Source organism: Culex pipiens, unplaced genomic scaffold (genome assembly GCF_016801865.2).
Source record: "Culex pipiens pallens isolate TS unplaced genomic scaffold, TS_CPP_V2 Cpp_Un0153, whole genome shotgun sequence".
Taxonomy (NCBI): Eukaryota; Metazoa; Arthropoda; class Insecta; order Diptera; family Culicidae; genus Culex; species Culex pipiens.
Window position 1 is genome coordinate 1 of NW_026292970.1, and position 23,932 is coordinate 23,932.

A 23,932-nucleotide genomic window follows, 5' to 3' on the forward strand; every position below is an offset into this window, starting at 1 on the left:
CGACGTCGTCGTGCTATCTTGTCGCACCCGCCATTTTGACGTTCCGAGAAAAACGCGTTTTAATGTTTGACCTTGAATATACAAAAACGAGAGCACGCAATGTAAACAATAACAAACACGTTTTGTTTGGCTGACCATTCTGTGCATTGTCCCAAAGTTTGGTTGAAGTTGGCTGCTGGAGTCCCGAGTTATAATTACAAATGTTTACGGTAGTCTAGCTTGTACGTGCGACAAACGCATCCTGACTTTCCTGGCCTGAAATTCCTTTGGCCTTTTGTCGCACTTACATCAATTTTCATGGAGTGACAAGATAGCACGACAAGATTGAAACTACTTTCATATGTAAAGTGACAAAAATGCACGGAGTTTTTTCGGTTTTCGCTGAATATCTCAGGATTGAAATCGAATTTTGGGGATCTGTGAAGGTCAAAAGGTGAGGCATTGCGAGCTGCACAAAATGGCGTTCTTAACTCAATTTGGCCCAAAATGCACGTACGACAAGTTAGCACGATGGCGACGAGTTGATAATTTTGGATTTACGGCATATTTGCGAGAGCAGGTAACGAGCGTAGCGAGAGAAGAGAAACGAAAGAGCGCACCAGGCAGAATATTATTACTCTGCTCTGCACGCTCTCTCGTTTCTCTTCTCTCGCTATGCTCGTTACCTGCACTACCTTTGCAGCAATTAGGATTAACCCAGACCAGCTCAGGTTACAATTAAGGCCAGCGTGTTTACCGGGCAATTCGAGGCGCGGATAGAAGAACCGCTCGCACGATAGGGTAAACTTTCTTACTCCAAGTACCCGATAAGATTATACCTAATTGATACTAACACTAGAATTGTAAATTTAGATTGCCACAAATTCCCTCCCAACTGGTCCGCTTATGCTCCATTCAACCGGATCTCGGAATCGACTCTAGGTAATCTAGTGCTCTGTTGAATCCAACAAATATTTTGAATTTTTCGCTATTTCCACGATCGTTAATAGGGCACACCTCGGTTTATGCCATCGACCTGCACGAAATCCAGATAAAGGGTACGAGGAAAAACTAGATGTGAGTTCTAAACCTATACTAAATTTAAAACGGATCTAATAAAATGAATTTTACAGCTTTGAGCTGCGCCAGATCAACCGCTGCTTCAAGGAGTTTGTACTCATCCCAACAATCTCAAAGATCTACGTGCAGTCTCGTAAAGCTTATATCAACAGATATTATAAACTAGATGTGAGTTCTAAACCTATACTAAATTTAAAACGGATCTAATAAAATGAATTTTACAGCTTTGAGCTGCGCCAGATCAACCGCTGCTTCAAGGAGTTTGTACTCATCCCAACAATCTCAAAGATCTACGTGCAGTCTCGTAAAGCTTATATCAATAGAATGGCAACTATACCTAGAATGGTATACCGAGAGTGCAAAAACTGTGAGCAATATGGTCCACTGGCGAATATGAAAAACTGTCCGGGCTGCAACTGCTCGTTTCACGCCGCTTGCTTGGGAATCGAAGAAAAAATCTTCCACGAAGGCTGGAGATGCGCTACCTGTGTGGCCACCGCGGACATACCTGCGAGCGAGTCAACCACGATCGCTCCAACCATGTCGACCTCGGCTACTGCCGGAGCTATGGGATCGCTGCTCACCGAGCAAGCAAAAGCAGACTTGGTTTGGATCGCGGAACAAAGAGAGTCTATATTGCGCGAAGTGGAAAGACAACAATCGGAACTGAGCCGCAAGAGAGAGGAGCTGGAGAAGATGAGCCGTGAGGTTGCCGAGGGGATCCTGAGCGGAAGCAGACAAGCAGTAGCGGCTGGGTCAGGACAACAAACAGTCGATCCGGGCACCAACTCTTCAGCGAATTGGGTCCAAAAAATGATGGAAGAGATAAAAAACATCCCATTCGGACCTCCGGGCCGGTCTTCAAACGACGCGCGATTCTCTGGACAAAGCTCCACATCCACACCGATAAACTCAACCTGCCCCCCGACCTCGCAACACGCCGCGGGCACGTTTACAGTACTTAACCGTCCACCGGTTCCTTCGACGGGTTATACAAGCAACTCTAGCGCGGTAGTTGGAGCTGTAGGATGGCCGCAACAAGGTGGACCCCAAAAGGGACAGCTGCAGCTAAATCAGTCGCGACAAGAACAGCCGCAGCAAAGCTGGTCTCAACAAGAACAGTCGCCACAAGGGCAGCCGCAGCAGGACTGGACTCGGCACGGTCAGCCGCCGCAAGGGCAGCCGCAGCAAAGTTGGCCTCAACAGGGACAGCCGCCGCAAGGGCAGCCGCAGCAGGACTGGCCTCAACGCGGACAGCCGCCGCAAGGGCAGCCGCAGCAAGACTGGTCTCAGCTCGGACAGCCGCCGCAAGGGCAGCCGCAGCAGGCCTGGACTCAGCACGGACAGCCGCCGCAAGGGCAGCCGCAGCAAAGCTGGTCTCAACAGGGACAGTCGCCGCAAGGGCAGCCGCAGCAGGACTGGACTCGGCAGGAACAGCCACCGCAAGGGTGGCCGCAGCAGGACTGGCCTCAACACGGTCAGCCACCGCAAGGGCAGCCGCAGCAGAACTGGCCTCAACACGGTCAGCCGCCGCAAGGGCAGCCTCAGCAAAGCTGGTCTCAACAGGGACAGCCGCCGCAAGGGCAGCCGCAGCAGGACTGGCCTCAACGCGGACAGCCGCCGCAAGGTCAGCCGCAGCAAGACTGGTCTCAGCTCGGACGGCCGCCGCAAGGGCAGCCGCAGCAGGACTGGACTCAGTACGGACAGCCGCCGCAAGGGCAGCCGCAGCAAAGCTGGTCTCAACAGGGACAGCCGCCGCAAGGGCAGCCTCAACTGGACCCTCGGCCGAATCCTATACCCCCGATTCCTCCGTGTCCAACGCAGCAACAGCTTCTCGCCAGACAAGTCATGCCACGAGACCTCCCAACGTTCTACGGGAACCCAGAAGACTGGCCAATGTTCTTCTCGGCTTACACGAATTCCACCAATGCCTGCGGGTATTCTAACGTAGAGAACATGGCACGGCTACAGCGGGCGGTGCAGGGAAGAGCTCTCGAACAAGTACAGGGTCGCTTACTTAACCCACATCTGGTCCCACAGGTGCTTTCCACCCTGTACATGCTGTACGGAAGGCCCGAGCTCATCATCCAAACCCTGCTGGATAAGGTACGCGAAACGCCGTCTCCAAAGCCTGAGAAACTGGAGACCTTAATCACCTACGGCCTAGCAGTCCAGAATTTGTGCGACCATATGCAAGCGGCAGGTCAAGTAGCCCATCTTTGCAATCCAGTACTGCTGCGGGAACTGGTGGACAAACTACCAGCCCAGCAGCGCCTGAACTGGGCGATATTCAAGAAACAGTTCCAGACGGTCGATCTCAGCACATTTGCTGCATACATGACGATGATAGTAGGAGCGGCCTCCGAAGTTACAGTCGTTATAGACGCCAAACTGCCTCGGCCCGGGCGAACCGAACGCGGTAACCTACACGCCCACTCAACGAGCGACGCACCGACCAGTGCTGCACCAACCTGCACCGAGTCGACCAGAGAAGAACAACCAGGAAAAGATTCTACAAAGGACATCGTGGAGGTCCAATGTCTAGCGTGCAACCGGAACAACCACAAAGTGAAGAATTGCGACACCTTTAAAGAATGGGAGCCCGAGTCACGTTGGCAGCTAGTACGGGAAAACCACCTCTGTTGGACATGCCTAGGTAGGCACGGTCGCCGACCCTGTAAGCTAACCAAACGGTGCGGTGTGGATGGCTGACAAGAACGGCACCATGAACTCCTACATCGTGCAATAGCAAAGCCTCAAACGCCAACAAAGAAAGAGCAATCTACAAGCGGAGTGACTGAATGTGCTAGAGACGGGCTCAACGCTCACCATGCGACTAGGAAGTCTACGCTATTCCGGATTCTCCCCGTGACGCTGTTCTGGAACGGAAAGTCGGTAGACACCTTTGCATTCCTAGACGACGGATCGGACCTAACCCTGGTTGAGCAGACCATCGCTGAACGCCTCGGCATCGATGATGGCGAGCCAATTCCCTTGTGCCTCTCCTGGACTAGCAACGTGACAAGAGAGGAGCCGAAATCCCACCGAGTTCAGCTCCAAATCTCTGGAGAAGGCAAGAGCGAGCTTTACGCCCTGAACGATACGAGGACGGTAGCCAGTCTGAACCTCCCGAAGCAGACGTTGCACGATCTCGTCAAGCGTCATTTTGCGGTCGAAAGCATCGGCGTTTCCGCTGAAAAGGCGCCGGAATCTGAAGAAGATAAGCGCGCCCGGCGTATCCTTGAGGAGACGACAAAACGCGTGTCAAACAGATTCGAAACTGGACTGCTGTGGCAACACGACAGCGTACAACTCCCCAACAGCTTCCCTATGGCGATGCGCCGCCTGGAGTGTTTCGAACGCAGGATGATAAGAGACCCAGAGCTGCAAGCCAGCGTGCAGCGACAAATTAAGGAGTACCTGGAGAAAGGCTATATCCACGAGGTGACACCCCACGAAATGGACGCAACAGATCCGCGCAAGGTTTGGTATCTGCCGCTGGGTGCCGTGAGGAACCCAAACAAGCCAGGGAAAGTCAGACTCATCTGGGATGCCGCGGCGAAAGTAGGAGGCGTTTCGCTGAACTCGAACCTCCTTAAAGGACCCGACCTGCTCAAACCATTGGCGTCAGTGATCTGCGGCTTCCGGGAGCGACCGATAGCTGTCTGTGGGGACCTCAAGGAAATGTTCCACCAGTTTAAAATCCACAAAGACGACGTAGCGAGCCAACGGTTTCTTTACCGAGATCATCCCTCAGAACCGGTGAAGGTGTTTGCGATGGATGTGGGAAGTTTTGGCGCTACCTGTTCACCCTGTCAAGCCCAATACATCAAAAATCGTAACGCCATGGAACACGTAGCGGAGTATCCGGAAGCAGCGGAAGCCATCGTAAGTAAACACTACGTCGATGACTACCTCGATAGCTTCGACTCCGAGGCCGAGGCTATCAAGGTAGCACTTGAGGTGAAGGAAGTGCACGCCCGTGGAGGGTTTGAGATCAGGAACTGGCACTCGAACTCCGATGCACTTCTGGAACGGGTCGGGGAGCCAAAGCAGATACAAGCGAAGGCCACTGAGAGCGAAGCCGAACGGGTGCTAGGACTACTGTGGCTGCCAGAGGAGGACATCCTAGCTTTCGCGACGCAACTACAACTGGATGGAATCCCACCTACAAAGCGGAACATCCTACGCTGTGTAATGAGCCTCTTTGACTCCCAGGGAATACTGTCACACATCACCATTCAAGGTCGGATGATCATCCAGGATACATGGCGCAACAACACAAAGTGGGATGACGAAGTCATCGAAGCTATTCGTATACGATGGCTTAGGTGGACGAAGCTTTTCAAAAGGGTCAGCGAAATAAAGCTCCACCGGGCGTACTTTCCTGGATTTTCGGCTGCAGAGATCGGTTCAGTAGAACTGCACGTGTTTACGGACGCGAGCGAAGACGCATACGCCTGTACAGCCTACTTTCGAGCTGTAATCAATGGAAAGGTCTACGTTACGCTGGCTATGGCCAAAGCCAAAGTTGCACCACTAAAAGCGCTCTCGGTGCCGCGCCTCGAGCTGATGGGAGCCCTACTCGGAGCACGGCTGGCCAAGGCGGTCATGGCGTACCACTCCTTTCCGATCTGTCGGCGAGTTTTCTGGACAGACTCTAAAACAACTCTTGCCTGGATCCAGTCTGAGCACCGACGGTATAGACAGTTCGTGGCCTTCAGAGTGGGCGAAATTCTCAGCAAAACCGATGCTATCGAATGGAGGTACGTTCCAACACTACTCAACCCGGCTGACGAAGCAACCAAGTGGGGCAAAGGACCTAGTACGGACGTCAAGTCACGGTGGTTCCGCGGGCCAGGCTTTCTGTACCAACCCGAGACTGAATGGCCAGAGCAGCCGAGATCGGAGCTGCTGGAAACGGATGAAGAACTGCGACCCTGCATGGTGCATAAAGAACACCACATCGAAGACGTCTTTGAGATCAACCATTTCTCTAGATGGGAGCTCTTGCATAGGACCGTTGCTTACGTCCTACGCTTCGTTGAAAACTGCAAGCGTAGGAGACAACAACAACCCCGTCTAACAGGCTGCCTGAAAGGTGAGGAGCTGCGGAAAGCGGAAAACAGTCTGTGGCGCAACGTGCAGGAAACAGCATACCCGGACGAGCTGACCATTCTGAAGCAGGGCAAAACAACATCCAAGAAGACCATCGACAAAACGAGTCCCGTCTACAAGCTGTCTCCTTTTTTGGACGTAGATGAAGTAATGCGGGTCGACAGCCGCATCGGCGCCGTTCCGTATGTCACCTACGACTTCAAGTTTCCAGTTATTCTCCCACGAAATCATCACCTCACCAAGCTAATAGTCGATTGGTACCTACACGCGAACCACAAGACAGTTCACAACGAGGTTCGCCAAAGATACCATATATCAAACCTCTACACTGTCGTTCACCAAGTCGCGAAGGACTGCCAGACCTGCAAGATCAACAAAGCGACACCAACAACCCCCCGAATGGCACCCCTACCAGATTCACGATTAGCAGCTGGAGTTCGACCGTTCTCTTACGTCGGGCTCGACTATTTCGGCCCCATCTCGGTCCGAGTAGGCAGAAGCTGCGTTAAACGATGGGTCGCACTTTTCACCTGCCTCACAGTGAGGGCAGTCCACCTGGAAGTAGTGCACTCCTTATCTACGGAGTCGTGCAAGATGGCCATGCGGCGTTTTGTGTCGCGGCGAGGTTCCCCGGTCGAAATACACTCGGACAATGGAACCAATTTTCAAGGAGCGAGCAGGGAGCTAAAAGAGGAGATTGCAACGATCGAGCAGGGACTAGCACAGACCTTTACCAGTTCAAACACCAAGTGGATCTTTATTCCTCCTTCCGCTCCGCATTTCGGAGGATCATGGGAACGACTCGTGAGGTCGGTTAAAGTAGCCCTCCGCTCTCTTTGCAGCGACCGTAGTCCAGACGATGAAACACTACTGACCGTTTTAGCAGAGGCCGAATCTATTGTGAACTCTAGACCACTAACTACAGTTCCACTCGAAGACGAGAGCCAGGAAGCATTAACTCCGAACCACTTTTTACTTCTCAGCTCGAGCGGAGTTGTGGAGCCCCCTAGGACACTGCTGGAACCCTTGAAGGTAACTCGCACGAACTGGAACATGGCCAGGCAACTAGTCGATCAATTTTGGCGTCGCTGGATCAACGAATATCTTCCTACAATCGCCAAAAGGACGAAGTGGCACAGCGAGGCAAACCCCATCCAGGTTAACGACTTGGTGCTCATAGTCAACGAAGGTCAAAGAAACGGGTGGACAAGAGGACGAGTTTTGTCGGCGATCCCTGGACGAGACGGTCGAATTCGCCAAGCAACCGTCCAAACATCATCCGGAATTCTCCGTCGACCAGTGTCCAAGCTGGCGGTGCTGCAGGTACAACACGTGAGTAACGCCGAGCCGGAACCGGAAAGGCGTTACGGGTCGGGGGATGTAAGCGGTATAAGCAGCACCGACGGTAAAGCGCAGGCCGATAACCCCTCGTCACAAAACAGCTACATCTTCAGCCCTGGAGCTGACAAGCCGAGCCATCGACGATCGAATCGGCTAGCGAACGTCAGATGTCAGAAGCAACATCACTCAAAGTAGAACCCGAATCGGCACCTGGTACATGTGGCTTTCTCCTTTAGGGATTTTTTGTTTAATTTAGTTACCTTTGCAGCAATTAGGATTAACCCAGACCAGCTCAGGTTACAATTAAGGCCAGCGTGTTTACTGGGCAATTCGAGGCGCGGATAGAAGAACCGCTCGCACGATAGGGTAAACTTTCTTACTCCAAGTACCCGATAAGATTATACCTAATTGATACTAACACTAGAATTGTAAATTTAGATTGCCACAAATTCCCTCCCAACTGGTCCGCTTATGCTCCATTCAACCGGATCTCGGAATCGACTCTAGGTAATCTAGTGCTCTGTTGAATCCAACAAATATTTTGAATTTTTCGCTATTTCCACGATCGTTAATAGGGCACACCTCGGTTTATGCCATCGACCTGCACGAAATCCAGATAAAGGGTACGAGGAAAAACTAGATGTGAGTTCTAAACCTATACTAAATTTAAAACGGATCTAATAAAATGAATTTTACAGCTTTGAGCTGCGCCAGATCAACCGCTGCTTCAAGGAGTTTGTACTCATCCCAACACTTTGTTTACATTTTTCTTGTTGATTATTTCAGCGCCGTGGAGAACTTGAAACAACGGAACAGCTGGTGCTGGAGGATTCGGCGGCAGCCGACCGACAAAACAAAATCGAAGCGAACGCACGATTGGCATTAATCAAGGAAATCATTTGAATCATCAGATAAGTACACATATTTGAATGTTACATTCTACTCGATACTTTGTGATTTTTTTCTTCTTTTTTTCAGGTTTGGATGACTTTGGCAGTATGATCAACCGAACAGAATCGGTTATCAACTAGAATTAAAGCCAAACAAGTTCTAATATTATTGTTGTGAACTATCCGTCAAAAAGTGAACAATTCTGTAAAAATAAGGTAGGTAAAAAATGCTAGAAAAACTATTAAAAACCATTTGAAAACTATTTCTCAAATAGTGGAACTGAGAGAAAATTATAGAATTAACCTTAAATAACCATGTGAAAACTATTTCTAAAATAGTAGCGCTCGGTAAAAATAGCAAGAAAAACCCTAAAAAACCATTTATGAACCATTTGTAAAACAGTAGCAGCAAGGTTAAAAATTGTAAAAAAAAACCTTAAAATACCATTGAAAAACCGTTTCTGAAACAGTAAAAACCGGAGGAAAAAGGTCGCTTCCACGCGAAAATTAACTTTATTTTTACCATTACACAAATGGTAATCTGACGAAACGTTGTTCGGAGATTTTTAAGGTTACCGTTGCTAACCACCCTTATCTCAGATGGTCGAACTTTATGAAAAATGGTAGGGTCCCGCATAAAGTTTTACTATAAACCAACAGTAGATTTTATGGTTATCACACGATAAATTCTATGGTTATTTTTACCATGATTCTACAGTAGCCTTTATGTTTTTTCACCATAGAATATATCTTATTTTGGGAAATTACTATAAAAAAGGGGTATTGTTAGGCACAGTCACCATAAAAATTTCGACTTTTCCCCATACAAAAAAAAACCAAAAACTATATATTCTACCGTATTTTCATTGATGCCTTTTCCGTCCAAAAAATTACCCTGACCATAGAAAACATCATACATTTATAATAAAAACAGTAACCATTAGAATGGTTTGCACAGTAGATTCACAGTTCTTCATGGATTTTTCCATACTAAATAGTACGGTTTAAACTATATTCGTACATTGAAATAAATAATAACTACAGTATGATTCATTGTATTTATTTTGTTCTCTCCACTAAATTGTACTGTAAAACATATATTTATACATTGAAATTAATGGTCAATACGGTAAGTTTTATTGTATTTTTATAGTTTTTTTCGTAGATTTAAAAAAATTAGTACTTTTTTTCCGCGTCGTTTTCTTTCAATATTCTGCTTCAATCCGAACTTTCTGACGTTGTTCGAAATGTTTGTAGCCGGTGCCGGAACTACTGCTTAGTACTTGGGATGAACTCTCGCGTATTTATGAAGCACAATCCTCAGTGGAATAGGCCCCTGTAAAAGAGAAACACACTAAATTAGACATAGGGAATATTTTCATATGTTTGTTTCGGTATAAATGCTATTAAATTAGCTGTTACTAAAACTCTAAAATTCTAAAATTCTAAAACTCTAAAATTCTAAAACTCTAGAATTCTAAAATTCTAAAATTCTAAAATTCTAAAATTCTAAAATTCTAAAATTCTAAAATTCTAAAATTCTAAAATTCTAAAATTCTAAAATTCTAAAATTCTAAAATTCTAAAATTCTAAAATTCTAAAATTCTAAAATTCTAAAATTCTAAAATTCTAAAATTCTAAAATTCTAAAATTCTAAAATTCTAAAATTCTAAAATTCTAAAATTCTAAAATTCTAATATTCTAAAATTCTAAAGTTTTAAAATTCTAAAATTCTAAAATTCTAAAATTCTAAAATTCTAAAATTCTAAAATTCTAAAATTCTAAAATTCTAAAATTCTAAAATTCTAAAATTCTAAAATTCTAAAATTCTAAAATTCTAAAATTCTAAAATTCTAAAATTCTAAAATTCTAAAATTCTAAAATTCTAAAATTCTAAAATTCTAAAATTCTAAAATTCTAAAATTCTAAAATTCTAAAATTCTAAAATTCTAAAATTCTAAAATTCTAAAATTCTAAAATTCTAAAATTCTAAAATTCTAAAATTCTAAAATTCTAAAATTCTAAAATTCTAAAATTCTAAAATTCTAAAATTCTAAAATTCTAAAATTCTAAAATTCTAAAAACTCTAAAATTCTAAAATTCTAAAATTCTAAAATTCTAAAATTCTAAAATTCTAAAATTCTAAAATTCTAAAATTCTAAAATTCTAAAATTCTAAAATTCTAAAATTCTAAAATTCTAAAATTCTAAAATTCTAAAATTCTAAAATTCTAAAATTCTAAAATTCTAAAATTCTAAAATTCTAAAATTCTAAAATTCTAAAATTCTAAAATTCTAAAATTCTAAAATTCTAAAATGCTAAAATTCTAAAATTCTAAAATTCTAAAATTCTAAAATTCTAAAATTCTAAAATTCTAAAATTCTAAAATTCTAAAATTCTAAAATTCTAAAATTCTAAAATTCTAAAATTCTAAAATTCTAAAATTCTAAAATTCTAAAATTCTAAAATTCTAAAATTCTAAAATTCTAAAATTCTAAAATTCTAAAATTCTAAAATTCTAAAATTCTAAAATTCTAAAATTCTAAAATTCTAAAATTCTAAAATTCTAAAATTCTAAAATTCTAAAATTCTAAAATTCTAAAATTCTAAAATTCTAAAATTCTAAAATTCTAAAATTCTAAAATTCTAAAATTCTAAAATTCTAAAATTCTAAAATTCTAAAATTCTAAAATTCTAATATTCTAAAATTCTAAAATTCTAAAATTCTAAAATTCTAAAATTCTAAAATTCTAAAATTCTAAAATTCTAAAATTCTAAAATTCTAAAATTCTAAAATTCTAAAATTCTAAAATTCTAAAATTCTAAAATTCTAAAATTCTAAAATTCTAAAATTCTAAAATTTAATTAATTTAGTTACCTTTGCAGCAATTAGGATTAACCCAGACCAGCTCAGGTTACAATTAAGGCCAGCGTGTTTACCGGGCAATTCGAGGCGCGGATAGAAGAACCGCTCGCACGATAGGGTAAACTTTCTTACTCCAAGTACCCGATAAGATTATACCTAATTGATACTAACACTAGAATTGTAAATTTAGATTGCCACAAATTCCCTCCCAACTGGTCCGCTTATGCTCCATTCAACCGGATCTCGGAATCGACTCTAGGTAATCTAGTGCTCTGTTGAATCCAACAAATATTTTGAATTTTTCGCTATTTCCACGATCGTTAATAGGGCACACCTCGGTTTATGCCATCGACCTGCACGAAATCCAGATAAAGGGTACGAGGAAAAACTAGATGTGAGTTCTAAACCTATACTAAATTTAAAACGGATCTAATAAAATGAATTTTACAGCTTTGAGCTGCGCCAGATCAACCGCTGCTTCAAGGAGTTTGTACTCATCCCAACACTTTGTTTACATTTTTCTTGTTGATAATTTCAGCGCCGTGGAGAACTTGAAACAACGGAACAGCTGGTGCTGGAGGATTCGGCGGCAGCCGACCGACAAAACAAAATCGAAACGAACGCACGATTGGTATTAATCAAGGAAATCATTTGAATCATCAGATAAGTACACATATTTGAATGTTACATTCTACTCGATACTTTGTGATTTTTTTCTTCTTTTTTTCAGGTTTGGATGACTTTGGCAGTATGATCAACCGAACAGAATCGGTTATCAACTAGAATTAAAGCCAAACAAGTTCTAATATTATTGTTGTGAACTATCCGTCAAAAAGTGAACAATTCTGTAAAAATAAGGTAGGTAAAAAATGCTAGAAAAACTATTAAAAACCATTTGAAAACTATTTCTCAAATAGTGGAACTGAGAGAAAATTATAGAATTAACCTTAAATAACCATGTGAAAACTATTTCTAAAATAGTAGCGCTCGGTAAAAATAGCAAGAAAAACCCTAAAAAACCATTTACGAACCATTTGTAAAACAGTAGCAGCAAGGTTAAAAATTGTAAAAAAAAACCTTAAAATACCATTGAAAAACCGTTTCTGAAACAGTAAAAACCGGAGGAAAAAGGTCGCTTCCACGCGAAAATTAACTTTATTTTTACCATTACACAAATGGTAATCTGACGAAACGTTGTTCGGAGATTTTTAAGGTTACCGTTGCTAACCACCCTTATCTCAGATGGTCGAACTTTATGAAAAATGGTAGGGTCCCGCATAAAGTTTTACTATAAACCAACAGTAGATTTTATGGTTATCACACGATAAATTCTATGGTTATTTTTACCATGATTCTACAGTAGCCTTTATGTTTTTTCACCATAGAATATATCTTATTTTGGGAAATTACTATAAAAAAGGGGTATTGTTAGGCACAGTCACCATAAAAATTTCGACTTTTCCCCATACAAAAAAAAACCAAAAACTATATATTCTACCGTATTTTCATTGATGCCTTTTCCGTCCAAAAAATTACCCTGACCATAGAAAACATCATACATTTATAATAAAAACAGTAACCATTACAATGGTTTGCACAGTCAATTCACAGTTCTACATAGTTTTTTTTTTTCCATACTAAATAGTACGGTTTAAACTATATTCGTACATTGAATATAATAATAACTACAGTATGATTCATTGTATTTCATGATTTTGTTTTCTCTCCACTAAATTGTACTGTAATACATATATTTATACATTGAATTAATGGTCATACGGTAAGTTTTATTGTATGTTTTTAGGTGTTTTTCGTGATGTTAAATAAATTAGTACTTGTTGTCCGCGGTCGTGTTTCTTTATATGTCGGCTTCAATCCGAACTTTGTGACGGTGTGGTCGATATGGGTGGTAGCCGGTGCCGGTATACGGCGTGGTACGGGGAGTGACTCTCGCGTGGTGTTGATAGCACTTGCCTCAGGGGTAGTGGCCCGGGTATTGTGTTTACTCTCGTTATGGTGTCTGTGGGTTGTGGGTGCATGTGGGGGGGGCGGTGTATTTGGAGTGGTTTGGTGCGGGGTAGTTTTGGAGTTTTGGCGTTTTGGAGTTTTGGAGTTTTGGAGTTTTGGAGTTTTGGAGTTTTGGAGTTTTGGAGTTTTGGAGTTTTGGAGTTTTGGAGTTTTGGAGTTTTGGCGTTTTGGAGTTTTGGAGTTTTGGAGTTTTGGAGTTTTGGAGTTTTGGAGTTTTGGAGTTTTGGAGTTTTGGAGTTTTGGAGTTTTGGAGTTTTTGGAGTTTTGGAGTTTTGGAGTTTTGGAGTTTTGGAGTTTTGGAGTTTTGGAGTTTTGGCGTTTTGGAGTTTTGGAGTTTTGGAGTTTTGGAGTTTTGGAGTTTTGGAGTTTTGGAGTTTTGGAGTTTTGGAGTTTTGGAGTTTTGGAGTTTTGGAGTTTTGGAGTTTTGGAGTTTTGGAGTTTTGGAGTTTTGGAGTTTTGGAGTTTTGGAGTTTTGGAGTTTTGGAGTTTTGGAGTTTTGGAGTTTTGGAGTTTTGGCGTTTTGGAGTTTTGGAGTTTTGGAGTTTTGGAGTTTTGGAGTTTTGGAGTTTTGGAGTTTTGGAGTTTTGGAGTTTTGGAGTTTTGGAGTTTTGGAGTTTTGGAGTTTTGGAGTTTTGGAGTTTTGGAGTTTTGGAGTTTTGGAGTTTTGGAGTTTTGGAGTTTTGGAGTTTTGGAGTTTTGGAGTTTTGGAGTTTTGGAGTTTTGGCGTTTTGGAGTTTGGAGTTTTGGAGTTTTGGAGTTTTGGAGTTTTGGAGTTTTGGAGTTTTGGAGTTTTGGAGTTTGGAGTTTTGGAGTTTTGGAGTTTTGGAGTTTTGGAGTTTTGGAGTTTTGGAGTTTTGGAGTTTTGGAGTTTTGGAGTTTTGGAGTTTTGGAGTTTTGGAGTTTTGGAGTTTTGGAGTTTTGGAGTTTTGGAGTTTTGGAGTTTTGGAGTTTTGGAGTTTTGGAGTTTTGGAGTTTTGGAGTTTTGGAGTTTTGGAGTTTTGGAGTTTTGGAGTTTTGGAGTTTTGGAGTTTTGGAGTTTTGGAGTTTTGGAGTTTTGGAGTTTTGGAGTTTTGGAGTTTTGGAGTTTTGGAGTTTTGGAGTTTTGGAGTTTTGGAGTTTTGGAGTTTTGGCGTTTTGGAGTTTTGGAGTTTTGGAGTTTTGGAGTTTTGGAGTTTTGGAGTTTTGGAGTTTTGGAGTTTTGGAGTTTTGGAGTTTTGGAGTTTTGGAGTTTTGGCGTTTTGGAGTTTTGGAGTTTTGGAGTTTTGGAGTTTTGGAGTTTTGGAGTTTTGGAGTTTTGGAGTTTTGGAGTTTTGGAGTTTTGGAGTTTTGGCGTTTTGGAGTTTTGGAGTTTTGGAGTTTTGGAGTTTTGGAGTTTTGGAGTTTTGGAGTTTTGGAGTTTTGGAGTTTTGGAGTTTTGGAGTTTTGGAGTTTTGGAGTTTTGGAGTTTTGGAGTTTTGGAGTTTTGGAGTTTTGGAGTTTTGGAGTTTTGGCGTTTTGGAGTTTTGGAGTTTTGGAGTTTTGGAGTTTTGGAGTTTTGGAGTTTTGGAGTTTTGGAGTTTTGGAGTTTTGGAGTTTTGGAGTTTTGGAGTTTTGGAGTTTTGGAGTTTTGGAGTTTTGGAGTTTTGGAGTTTTGGCAGTTTTGGAGTTTTGGAGTTTTGGAGTTTTGGAGTTTTGGAGTTTTGGAGTTTTGGAGTTTTGGAGTTTTGGAGTTTTGGAGTTTTGGAGTTTTGGAGTTTTGGAGTTTTGGAGTTTTGGAGTTTTGGAGTTTTGGAGTTTTGGAGTTTTGGAGTTTTGGAGTTTTGGAGTTTTGGAGTTTTGGAGTTTTGGAGTTTTGGAGTTTTGGAGTTTTGGAGTTTTGGAGTTTTGGAGTTTTGGAGTTTTGGAGTTTTGGAGTTTTGGAGTTTTGGAGTTTTGGAGTTTTGGAGTTTTGGAGTTTTGGAGTTTTGGAGTTTTGGAGTTTTGGAGTTTTGGAGTTTTGGAGTTTTGGAGTTTTGGCGTTTTGGAGTTTTGGAGTTTTGGAGTTTTGGAGTTTTGGAGTTTTGGCGTTGGTTTGGAGTTTTGGAGTTTTGGCGTTTTGGAGTTTTGGAGTTTTGGAGTTTTGGAGTTTTGGAGTTTTGGAGTTTTGGAGTTTTGGAGTTTTGGCGTTTTGGAGTTTTGGAGTTTTGGAGTTTTGGAGTTTTGGAGTTTTGGAGTTTTGGAGTTTTGGAGTTTTGGAGTTTTGGAGTTTTGGCAGTTTTGGAGTTTTGGAGTTTTGGAGTTTTGGAGTTTTGGAGTTTTGGAGTTTTGGAGTTTTGGAGTTTTGGAGTTTTGGAGTTTTGGCGTTTTGGCGTTTTGGAGTTTTGGAGTTTTGGAGTTTTGGCGTTTTGGAGTTTTGGAGTTTTGGAGTTTTGGAGTTTTGGAGTTTTGGCGTTTTGGAGTTTTGGCGGTTTTGGAGTTTGGCGTTTTGGCGTTTTGGCGTTTTGCGTAATTCTAATTTCTGAAATTGCTAATTTAAATTCTAAATTCTAAAATTCTAAAATTCTAAAATTCTAAATTCTAAAATTCTAAAATTCTAAAATTCTAAAATTCTAAAATTCTAAAATTCTAAAATTCTAAAATTCTAAAATTCTAAAATTCTAAAATTCTAAAATTCTAAAATTCTAAAATTCTAAAATTCTAAAATTCTAAAATTCTAAAATTCTAAAATTCTAAAATTCTAAAATTCTAAAATTCTAAAATTCTAAAATTCTAAAATTCTAAAATTCTAAAATTCTAAAATTCTAAAATTCTAAAATTCTAAAATTCTAAAATTCTAAAATTCTAAAATTCTAAAATTCTAAAATTCTAAAATTCTAAAATTCTAAAATTCTAAAATTCTAAAATTCTAAAATTCTAAAATTCTAAAATTCTAAAATTCTAAAATTCTAAAATTCTAAAATTCTAAAATTCTAAAATTCTAAAATTCTAAAATTCTAAAATTCTAAAATTCTAAAATTCTAAAATTCTAAAATTCTAAATTCTAAAATTCTAAAATTCTAAAATTCTAAAATTCTAAAATTCTAAAATTCTAAAATTCTAAAATTCTAAATTTCTTAAATTCTAAAATTCTAAAATTCTAAAATTCTAAAATTCTAAAATTCTAAAATTCTAAAATTCTAAATTCTAAAATTCTAAAATTCTAAAATTCTAAAATTCTAAAATTCTAAATTCTAAAATTCTAAAATTCTAAAATTCTAAAATTCTAAAATTCTAAAATTCTAAAATTCTAAAATTCTAAAATTCTAAAATTCTAAAATTCTAAAATTCTAAAATTCTAAAATTCTAAAATTCTAAAATTCTAAAATTCTAAAATTCTAAAATTCTAAAATTCTAAAATTCTAAAATTCTAAAATTCTAAAATTCTAAAATTCTAAAATTCTAAAATTCTAAAATTCTAAAATTCTAAAATTCTAAAATTCTAAAATTCTAAAATTCTAAAATTCTAAAATTCTAAAATTCTAAAATTCTAAAATTCTAAAATTCTAAAATTCTAAAATTCTAAAATTCTAAAATTCTAAAATTCTAAAATTCTAAAATTCTAAAATTCTAAAATTCTAAAATTCTAAAATTCTAAAATTCTAAAATTCTAAAATTCTAAAATTCTAAAATTCTAAAATTCTAAAATTCTAAAATTCTAAAATTCTAAAATTCTAAAATTCTAAAATTCTAAAATTCTAAAATTCTAAAATTCTAAAATTCTAAAATTCTAAAATCACTTAATTCTTAATAACTCAATTTCCTAATTTCTTAATTTTTTAATTTCATAATATTCTAATTTCCTTATTTTCAAATTTTCTAATTTTAAAATTTTCAAATTTTCAAATTTTCGAATTTTCTTATTTTCTAATTTTCTTAATTTCTTATTTTCCAATTTTCCAATTTTCCAATTTTCTGATTTTCTAATTTTCTAATTTTCTAATTTTCTAATTTTCTAATTTTCTAATTTTCTAATTTTCTAATTTTCTAATTTTCTTATTTTCTAATTTTCTAATTTTCTAATTTTCTAATTTTCTAATTTTCTAATTTTCTAATTTTCTAATTTTCTAATTTTCTAATTTTCTAATTTTCTAATTTTCTAATTTTCTAATTTTCTAATTTTCTAATTTTCTAATTTTCTAATTTTCTAATTTTCTAATTTTCTAATTTTCTAATTTTCTAATTTTCTAATTTTCTAATTTTCTAATTTTCTAATTTTCTAATTTTCTAATTTTCTAATTTTCTAATTTTCTAATTTTCTAATTTTCTAATTTTCTAATTTTCTAATTTTCTAATTTTCTAATTTTCTAATTTTCTAACTTTCTAATTTCTTAATTTCCTAATTGGCTGAATTCCTAATTTCCTAACTTCCTAATTTCCTAATTTACTTCTTTCCTGATTTCCTAATTTCCTATTTTCCTAATTTCATTATTCCCTAATTTTCTAATTTTGTTATTTGTTAATTTCTAAATTTCTAAATTTCCTAATTTCCTCATTTCCTAATATCCTAATTTCCTAATATCCTAATTTCCTAATTTTGTAATTTCTTAATTGTTAATTTTTTTAATTTCTTAATTTTAAAATTTCCTAATTCCCTAATTTTCTAATTTCCTATTTTCTAATTTCTAAATTTCCTAATTTCCGAATTTCCTAATATCCTTATTTCCTAATTTCCTTATTTCCTAATTTCCTAATTTCCTAATTTCCTAATTTCCTAATTTCCTAATTTCCTAATTTCCTAATTTCCTAGTTTCTAATTTCCTAATTTCCTAATTTCCTTATTTCCTAATTTCCTAATTGCCCAATTTCCTAATTTCCTTATTTTCTAATTTCTAAATTTCCTAATTTCCTAATATCCGAATTTCCTAATTTCCTAATTTCCGAATTTCCTAATATCGTTATTTCCCAATTTCCTAATTTCCTAATTTCGTATTGTCCTAATTTCCTAATTTCCTAATTCCTAATTGCCCAATTTTCTTATTTCCTAATTTCCTAATTTCCTTATCTCCTAATTTCCTAATTTCCTATTTTCCTAATTTCCCAATTTCCTAATTTTCTTATTTCCTAATTTCCTAATTGCCCAATTTCCTAATTTCCGAATTTTCTAAATTTCCTAATTTCCGAATTTCCTTATTTCCTAATTTCCTAATTGCCCAATTTCCTAATTTCCGAATTTTCTAATTTCTAAATTTCCTTATTTCCGAATTTTCTAATTTTCGAATTTCCTAATATCCTGATTTCCTAATTTTCTTATTTCCTAATTTCCTAATTGCTCAATTTCCTATATTCCTAATCTCCTAATTTCCTAATTGCCTAATTTTCTAATTTCCTGATTGTCTAATTTCCTAATTTCCGAATTTCTGAATTTCTCAATATCCGAATTTCCTAATAGAGAATTTGCAGCAAAGCTAAAAGACGTGTGTCGCCACCTATGAACAAATAGCGTAAACCTATGATTTTTAGAAAAAATGTGTTTTTTCCTTCCTAATCAACATTTTTATAAAACTTATGCCGGATTCGGATGAGAAAAATTATTTCCAACAATTTGGTGTATAACTTTCCAATATTTGTTTGATTTTTCTATGAGAAAACTGTAGATTTAGAAAAAGATAGTAATTTGGACTATTTGGCAAGAAAGTCTGTCAAAAATCAATACAAATTGTTGAATATACGTTAAAACATCTGTTATCTACTATATAACTGTTTATTTCATTGATATATACGGGGAAACTCATTTTTTCGTGTTCCAAAACATGTATTTTAAAGAAAAAGGTCACAAATTTTTGCGCGCCCAAAAGTTGATGTTCATTATTTTAAAGCAAAAAATTTTTCTCGTCTTTTGCAACCAGTTTCATGAAGATTGATGCAGGGAATCATGAGAAATAAGCGATTTTGTTCTTTAATCGACAGAAAGGCATACGACTTCAGGCAAGTAACCTCATTTTGGCGCCACCTACATTTGAAACGCAGTCGCGCTGCAAAACCTCAATTGCCTAATTTCCAAATTTCCTTATTTCCGAATTTCCGAATTGCCTTATTTCCGAATTGCCTAATTTCCGAATTTCCTAATTGCCTAATTTCCAAATTTCCAAATTTCCTTATTTCATAATTTCTTTATTTCCTTATTTCCTAATTTCCTAATTTCCAAATTTCCTTATTCCCTAATTTCCTAATTTCCTAATATCCTAATTGCCTAATTTCCTTCCAAGATTCAGCATTTTGAGATTCGGTCTGATGAGCAGCTCTATATGTTTACATTGAAAACAAAATTATATAAACATTTGTAATTATCAGTGGCATTCAAATTTGCAAATTCTATTATTTTATTTATTCATCAAAACAAATTTAACACAGGCACCGTGTCAATAAACGTCAAACGCTACTTTCTGTTTCTGTTATTTTCAGTTGCGTACCACTCAACAAAATTCTTTTCGTGACCTTTTCCTTGACCGTTGTTTGAACGTTCACCGTTGAGCATTAACACACAACTTACCTAACGATTATCGCCTCCAGACGAAACGACCATCCTGAACAAATCCGGCCGGAAGTGTCCGCAGCAGGCGCCGGGCCTGGTAGAAGAAGTCCCTGTAAAAAAGAGGAACACACACAGTTTGTTCAGACCATTGCTCTCGCAAACTTGACCTTGACCATTCTCTTTTGAACATAACCAAACTTGTCCGCACCCTCAGCAAACGTCAAATCAAAACAAATTGCTGCCGGATCTTTCTCCGGATCTCTCCCGTAAAAGATCCGGCAACAATTTTGTATGGCTTGAAGTTTGCGGAGGGTACCAAAAAAAGGTAAACAAATCACTTTGTGCATCAGCCAATAGCTTGGGAAATTTGCCTGAAAATGCCTGCTGCTGTTGCGGGTGCGATTCCGCCCTCTCCAAGTTCAACAAAACTCCAAATACTCACCCAAATATGCGAAAATTCCGCCATCCCAGAGCCGTTCCGGTTCGGTCACCCGGTGTATTTGTTCCGAACGCCGGATGTTGTTCCTTCACGAGCACACGCGATTCGACTTGAGAATTTTTGATTTCAACTGCGCCACACAAACAGGATCAAACACGCGCGCGGGTGAAAAAAAATGACAGCCTTGATGACAGCTCGATCAACTATGGTGTGTTCGTTAGGGGAGCGTCGCCCAGATTAGGTGTCATGGTGCGTTCGTTAGGGGAGCGTCGTGTTCGTTTTGTGATCCTTAATATTTTTTGCCGTTTCTATTATTGAATTAAAAATGTTTAAATGATTAAATGTTTAAATGTTTAAATGTTTAAATGTTTAAATGTTTAAATGTTTAAATGTTTAAATGTTTAAATGTTTAAATGTTTAAATGTTTAAATGTTTAAATGTTTAAATGTTTAAATGTTTAAATGTTTAAATGTTTAAATGTTTAAATGTTTAAATGTTTAAATGTTTAAATGTTTAAATGTTTAAATGTTTAAATGTTTAAATGTTTAAATGTTTAAATGTTTAAATGTTTAAATGTTTAAATGTTTAAATGTTTAAATGTTTAAATGTTTAAATGTTTAAATGTTTAAATGTTTAAATGTTTAAATGTTTAAATGTTTAAATGTTTAAATGTTTAAATGTTTAAATGTTTAAATGTTTAAATGTTTAAATGTTTAAATGTTTAAATGTTTAAATGTTTAAATGTTTAAATGTTTAAATGTTTAAATGTTTAAATGTTTAAATGTTTAAATGTTTAAATGTTTAAATGTTTAAATGTTTAAATGTTTAAATGTTTAAATGTTTAAATGTTTAAATGTTTAAATGTTTAAATGTTTAAATGTTTAAATGTTTAAATGTTTAAATGTTTAAATGTTTAAATGTTTAAATGTTTAAATGTTTAAATGTTTAAATGTTTAAATGTTTAAATGTTTAAATGTTTAATTATTTAAATATTTTAATATTTTAATATTTTAATATTTTAATATTTTAATATTTTAATATTTTAATATTTTAATATTTTAATATTTTAATATTTTAATATTTTAATATTTTAATATTTTAATATTTTAATATTTTAATATTTTAATATTTTAATATTTTATTATTTAAATATTTTAATATTTTAATATTTTAATATTTTAATATTTTAATATTTTAATATTTTAATATTTTAATATTTTAATATTTTAATATTTTAATATTTTAATATTTTAATATTTTAATATTTTAATATTTTAATATTTTAATATTTTAATATTTTAATATTTTAATATTTTAATATTTTAATATTTTAATATTTTAATATTTTAATATTTTAATATTTTAATATTTTAATATTTTAATATTTTAATATTTTAATATTTTAATATTTTAATATTTTAATATTTTAATATTTTAATATTTTAATATTTTAATATTTTAATATTTTAATTTTTTAATATTTTAATATTTTAATATTTTAATATTTTAATATTTTAATATTTTAATATTTTAATATTTTAATATTTTAATATTTTAATATTTTAATATTTTAATATTTTAATATTTTAATATTTTAATATTTTAATATTTTAATATTTTAATATTTTAATATTTTAATATTTTAATATTTTAATATTTTAATATTTTAATATTTTAATATTTTAATATTTTAATATTTTAATATTTTAATATTTTAATATTTTAATATTTTAATATTTTAATATTTTAATATTTTAATATTTTAATATTTTAATATTTTAATATTTTAATATTTTAATATTTTAATATTTTAATATTTTAATATTTTAATATTTTAATATTTTAATATTTTAATATTTTAATATTTTAATATTTTAATATTTTAATATTTTAATATTTTAATATTTTAATATTTTAATATTTTAATATTTTAATATTTTAATATTTTAATATTTTAATATTTTAATATTTTATAATTGTAATATTTTTATATTTTCAATTTTCAATACTTTTATTGCATGATTCGCATTATTTAAAAAAAATCGTTCAAAAAAAGTTCACACTATGCAACTATAACATTACCATTAAACTTACTGTAACAAAAATTTGGAAAAAAATGCATTATGAGATTTCCAATAACAAAACCATGATATTTGCTGTCTTCATGTATTTTACGGTAGTTTTATTGTTTCAATTTATAACATTTCCAATAACAAAACCATGAAATTGACTGTAACCATGAAATCTACGATAGCTTTATCGTCATTCCAATGAAGTTCAAAAAAATCAACCATAAACTAACTATAGATATTATAATATCTATTGTAACTGCATGGTTTTGACAATGCATATTATCATATAATTTTATTCGGGGTACCATTTCCGATATGGTATTTTAAAGGTTTTCCTACCATTTTTCAAATAGTGGTTACGATCTCTGAAATGGTGAGTAAACCATTTAACAAAAAGTATTTTTAAGGTTCTCGTTTATGCGGGATGCCCGGATAAAAAAATACCATTTGATTACCATATTGGATCATACAATGACACTTTGAGAAATGGTAACTATTTGTGAAATCGTATTTTCAATTTCCCAAAATTAAAATTTGACTATATTAAACTATTTGTGAACTGTTTGATTTAAGGTTACTTTTTGCCAAATAGTACTTAAACCATTTATTTACCATACAACAAACAGTTTTTTGACGAAAATAGTACTGAGTTTTTTAAAGTTACCATTGCTAACCACCCTTATGCCAGATGGTTAAACCATTTGTGAGATAGTACAAATTCATGCCAACCATATAAATACCATTTTTAAAATAGTAGTCAAACATTTTTGGAAATGGTAGTAACAATATAGTTTAAAGTTCAATTACCATATGAAAAAAAGTTTTTATATGGTACTTTTTTATGCGGGTGATATATGATAACCATTACACTAAACATCCACAAATAGTTTTTTGAAGTCATCTAGAAAAAAAATCACCATTGCCAACTTTAAAATAACATTATGATATATGATAACCATTTCAGAAAACATCCACAAATAGTTGTTCAAAATTATCAAGAAAATTGTTGACCATTATGAACCCGGATAAACGAAAACTATATGAATTCTAGTGAGGACCTTAAAACAACCTTATGAGTTATGGTCACCATTTGTAATAATGTTATTTGGCGGACCTTGATAACTATTTGTCAAATGGTCACCATAAGTAATAGAGTTATTTGAATGTTTGTAATGGTCAACTATTTTCTTGATGACTTTAAAAAACTATTTGAGGATGTTTACTCAAATGGTTACCCTAAATCATAAGGTGATTTTTAAGTTCAAATGGTTCATATTGATTCACGATTACCATATGGAAACATTAAATACCCATTTGAAAATAGTTAGAATTTGCAAAAAGCGTTTACCAAATTTGACTAAGTTTTGTTTTCAAATGAAAGAATCAAACTTTTTTGTCTGTAGCTTCATAAGGCAGAAATGGTTGGGTTTGTGCTGGAGTCGGATTTGGGCAACTTCCGGAACAAGATTTTGTCTGACTAAGTCGGAAAAGTGTACGATCTACTCAACGATGGTGGGGCTGATAAAAGCGAAGAATTACAACTTTGGCGGAGAGTTTGTGGCATTCACTTTACGGTGAAGTGTTCGTCGTGCAGCTGCACCAGTAGTACCAAGTTATGTGGACATCATTTGGCTTACTTGGCCCTGGATT

At 35.6% G+C, this 23,932-nt stretch overlaps 2 protein-coding genes and 1 long non-coding RNA gene across 3 annotated transcripts; 2 read left to right on the plus strand and 1 right to left on the minus strand.

The window, feature by feature from the left end:
* Nucleotides 1-1,452: 1,452 nt before the first annotated feature.
* On the plus strand, nt 1,453-3,596 carry LOC120427843 (another transcription unit protein-like). The gene is made up of 3 exons (XM_052711578.1): nt 1,453-1,814; nt 2,152-2,777; nt 3,274-3,596. Exons 1-3 carry the CDS (start codon nt 1,453-1,455, stop codon nt 3,480-3,482), a joined length of 1,197 nt encoding a protein of 398 aa, XP_052567538.1. The 3' UTR covers nt 3,483-3,596.
* Nucleotides 3,597-3,653: 57 nt separating this feature from the next.
* Nucleotides 3,654-8,549, plus strand: LOC120427836 (uncharacterized). The gene is made up of 3 exons (XM_052711579.1): nt 3,654-3,715; nt 3,900-7,687; nt 8,497-8,549. The coding sequence occupies exons 1-3, from the start codon at nt 3,654-3,656 to the stop codon at nt 8,547-8,549; spliced, it is 3,903 nt and encodes a 1,300-aa protein (XP_052567539.1).
* Nucleotides 8,550-9,522: 973 nt separating this feature from the next.
* On the minus strand, nt 9,523-20,462 carry LOC120427844 (uncharacterized). Its single transcript, XR_005606979.2, has 3 exons — nt 20,214-20,462; nt 19,790-19,881; nt 9,523-9,744 (listed from the first exon to the last, which is right to left on the minus strand). It is a non-coding gene; the product is annotated as an uncharacterized LOC120427844 (long non-coding RNA).
* Nucleotides 20,463-23,932: the final 3,470 nt, after the last annotated feature.

Coding starts and splice junctions, on each gene's coding strand:
- LOC120427843 (XM_052711578.1), top strand. CDS start 1,453: ATGAAAAACTGTCCGGGCTGCAACTGCTCGTTTCACGCCGCTTGCTTG. Junction 1,815..2,151: donor AGACAAGCAGTAGCGGCTGG/GTCAGGACAACA, acceptor CGACAAGAACAG/CCGCAGCAAAGCTGGTCTCA. Junction 2,778..3,273: donor TACGGACAGCCGCCGCAAGG/GCAGCCGCAGCA, acceptor GGTCAAGTAGCC/CATCTTTGCAATCCAGTACT.
- LOC120427836 (XM_052711579.1), top strand. CDS start 3,654: ATGGGAGCCCGAGTCACGTTGGCAGCTAGTACGGGAAAACCACCTCTG. Junction 3,716..3,899: donor CCTCTGTTGGACATGCCTAG/GTAGGCACGGTC, acceptor CCATGCGACTAG/GAAGTCTACGCTATTCCGGA. Junction 7,688..8,496: donor TCGGCTAGCGAACGTCAGAT/GTCAGAAGCAAC, acceptor TCTTTTTTTCAG/GTTTGGATGACTTTGGCAGT.